General features: G+C 48.8%; 1 protein-coding gene across 1 annotated transcript in view; it reads left to right on the top strand.

Annotated features, from left to right (window-relative positions):
- cep295 (centrosomal protein 295kDa) overlaps positions 1–2,414 on the top strand; it is a 19,443-nt gene that overhangs the window by 14,512 nt on the left and 2,517 nt on the right. The window contains exons 19-23 of the mRNA XM_015386999.1: positions 352–552; positions 644–792; positions 957–1,383; positions 1,584–1,748; positions 1,875–2,311. Of these exons, the coding sequence (XP_015242485.1) occupies positions 352–552; positions 644–792; positions 957–1,383; positions 1,584–1,748; positions 1,875–2,311 (1,379 nt within the window). The remainder of the gene's footprint in view (positions 1–351; positions 553–643; positions 793–956; positions 1,384–1,583; positions 1,749–1,874; positions 2,312–2,414) is intronic.

Below are 2,414 nucleotides of genomic sequence, written 5' to 3'. Positions count from 1 at the left end.
TCCACTTTAATAAAGATTAAAATTTTGGAAAATTAAAAAAATATTCTCCACCAATTCACCTCTTTGGCTTCCACAGCTATTCTGAGACGTCTCCTCATAGCTGGTAAACTAGCTCACTGAGTGATGCCACCAGCTTCTAACATTCAGCTTGTTTTATTTTCATTGTTGTGAAACAAACAGCATTTTTCACATCTTTTAATCTGATTTGATTGTGAAAAAAAAAATTGATATTGGATTTTAAAGCCACAGTTCATCCATATGATTCCACTGTGGAGGAAGAAATCATGAAGATCCCGAAACAAATGGACCTTTTTATTGATCTGAGCTTGTGCGTTGTGTTTCTGTCAGCAGGCAGACCGCAGCCCATCAGTGGACCGGCTTCAGGCGACGTCTCCTCTCCGTGCTCTCAGACTCCTAAGATGAAGGAAAACTCGGCTCCAAGCCCTCCTGGTCTGTCTGTCGACTCTGTGTTTAATGAAAGCTGCATCCAGCGCATCATCGACAGATACACCAGAGAGCTGAACATTTCCCTCGGTGCTGCAGGGACAGCAGGTGCTCATCCTGATTACCGACCAGTCCAGTCAAGTTCTGGATCAGAACATCTCGATCATGAAATGATCTTCTGTTGTTCTGCTGATCTCAGACAGCGAAGGTGCGGCTCTGGAGGAGTCCAGCTCCTCGGTTGCTCAGCAGGCCTCTGTTGGGTCGTCAGGGATGAGGATGGAGGAAGAGAACTCAACCGGTGGTCAGGGTGGCCCGGTGGACGCCGCAGCAGCTTCCAGCCACTTCCAGGTCAGAACCTGTAAACTGATCTTACCAACCAAACTAATCAAGCTCACATGTGATCGGTAACTGGTACCAGTTTAGTCCTGGAATGGGTCTGGTGTCCACACCTTCTGTTTTTTTTCCTGTGTCCAGTTTTCCATCAGAGGCAGTAATGGTTTGTGTTTTCGTAGACGATGACTCCGGGCCTTCCCACCCTGCAGCCTTTCTCTCCTGATGACTCGTCCCTGAATGCGGATCCGGATCAGAACTCCTTCCGACCTTTACGTGTCCACATGGCCGACCAGTCGTCTTGTCTTGCTTCAGAGGAGAGACACTCTGTTCTGGAGCAGCTGGTGGGTCAGCCGTCAGCTCACTCGTCGATGATCGGGCCCCCGCCCGGGCCACCATCCGATCCGAGTGCATGGGACTCTACTCTGAACCGGATGATTGGTCGTCTGACTCAACAGTCCGGCTCTCATTGGCTGAGCCCCGGACAGGACGTCTGTGCTGGACATCAGACATCGGAACCGTTGTGGTTGGATGAGTTTCAGGAAAGCCCGATGAGAGCGCTGGTCAGGGAGCTGGACTATTCAGCTGATCCGCACACTGGAAGCTCAGGTATTATGGTCCAGTTTAGACAGTTTTTCTTCTTTTCTTTTTTTCCTTTCCTCTTAATCTGTTAATTTAAATTACTGAGATTATTGATTTATTCAATTAGTGCTTTAAAAAGCTCAAACTAAGTCCTCCAGTTTGCTTTTAATGCTGCATCTTTAGCAGAACTTGGTTCTGGTTTGACAGAAACCCGTTTCTGTGTGTAGCAGAAAGCAGTTCAGAGGATCATGGAGTTTCCTCTGAATCCAGAGAAACGTCCCAGACGGCGCCTCCTGAAGCTCAAAGCCATTCGGTCCCAAACGCCAGTCATCGGCTTGAGGAGGTGCAGAACGGACCCGATTTTATCGAGCTGGACTCTCACAGGGCTGAAGGTGGGATTGAAAGCTTTTATTTATTTATTATTTCAGAAGTTCCAAAATTCAAAAATTTCAAAAGTTTGATGGGGCGGTAAATTTTGTCCTAAACCAATTTTTTTCATTTCTCTCCGCGCCACTCAGATTCGTTCCACCCGCTGCTGCCAGAAATCACTCACAACGAAACAGCCGACCCCTCCATGACCTTCCAACTACCACAACACAACATGTCGGACACCTCTGACAGGAGCCCAGCTGGTGAAGGGCCCGGTGGGTCCACCTCCTCTGTACGGGGGGATCCCCGTCCTGAGCAGCTCCGAACGGAGGAGCCAAACTACTGCAGAGAATTACAGGAATCCTTCTCCCAGCTGGTCCTCTCAGAGTGTCTCCCACAGGAGTCCATTCACATGATGTCCCCCCATCCGAGGACCGGTTACTCTGTCCCGTCAAACATCAGCACTTTAGAGGCAGGAGCGTCCAAAGAGCACAAAGATTCAGTCCCAGTCGTCGATCATCAGTCAGAGATGAAGGCTGATCCTGATGAGAAGCACAAGCATTTCTCTGCTTCAGAGGCGACTTCAGTAGGTTTCCTTTCCTTTCTGCTCAGATATTTAAAGTCGTAGGGAAGCGGCTGTTCCAACCGCTGCAGTTTAGAATTCTCCCGAGTGATACCCGACTTTACAA

Source organism: Cyprinodon variegatus, unplaced genomic scaffold (assembly GCF_000732505.1).
Source record: "Cyprinodon variegatus isolate N-32 unplaced genomic scaffold, C_variegatus-1.0 Scaffold383, whole genome shotgun sequence".
NCBI lineage: Eukaryota > Metazoa > Chordata > Actinopteri > Cyprinodontiformes > Cyprinodontidae > Cyprinodon > Cyprinodon variegatus.
Note: the sequence above shows the minus strand (reverse complement) of the source record. Positions and strands in the feature narration are given on the sequence as shown.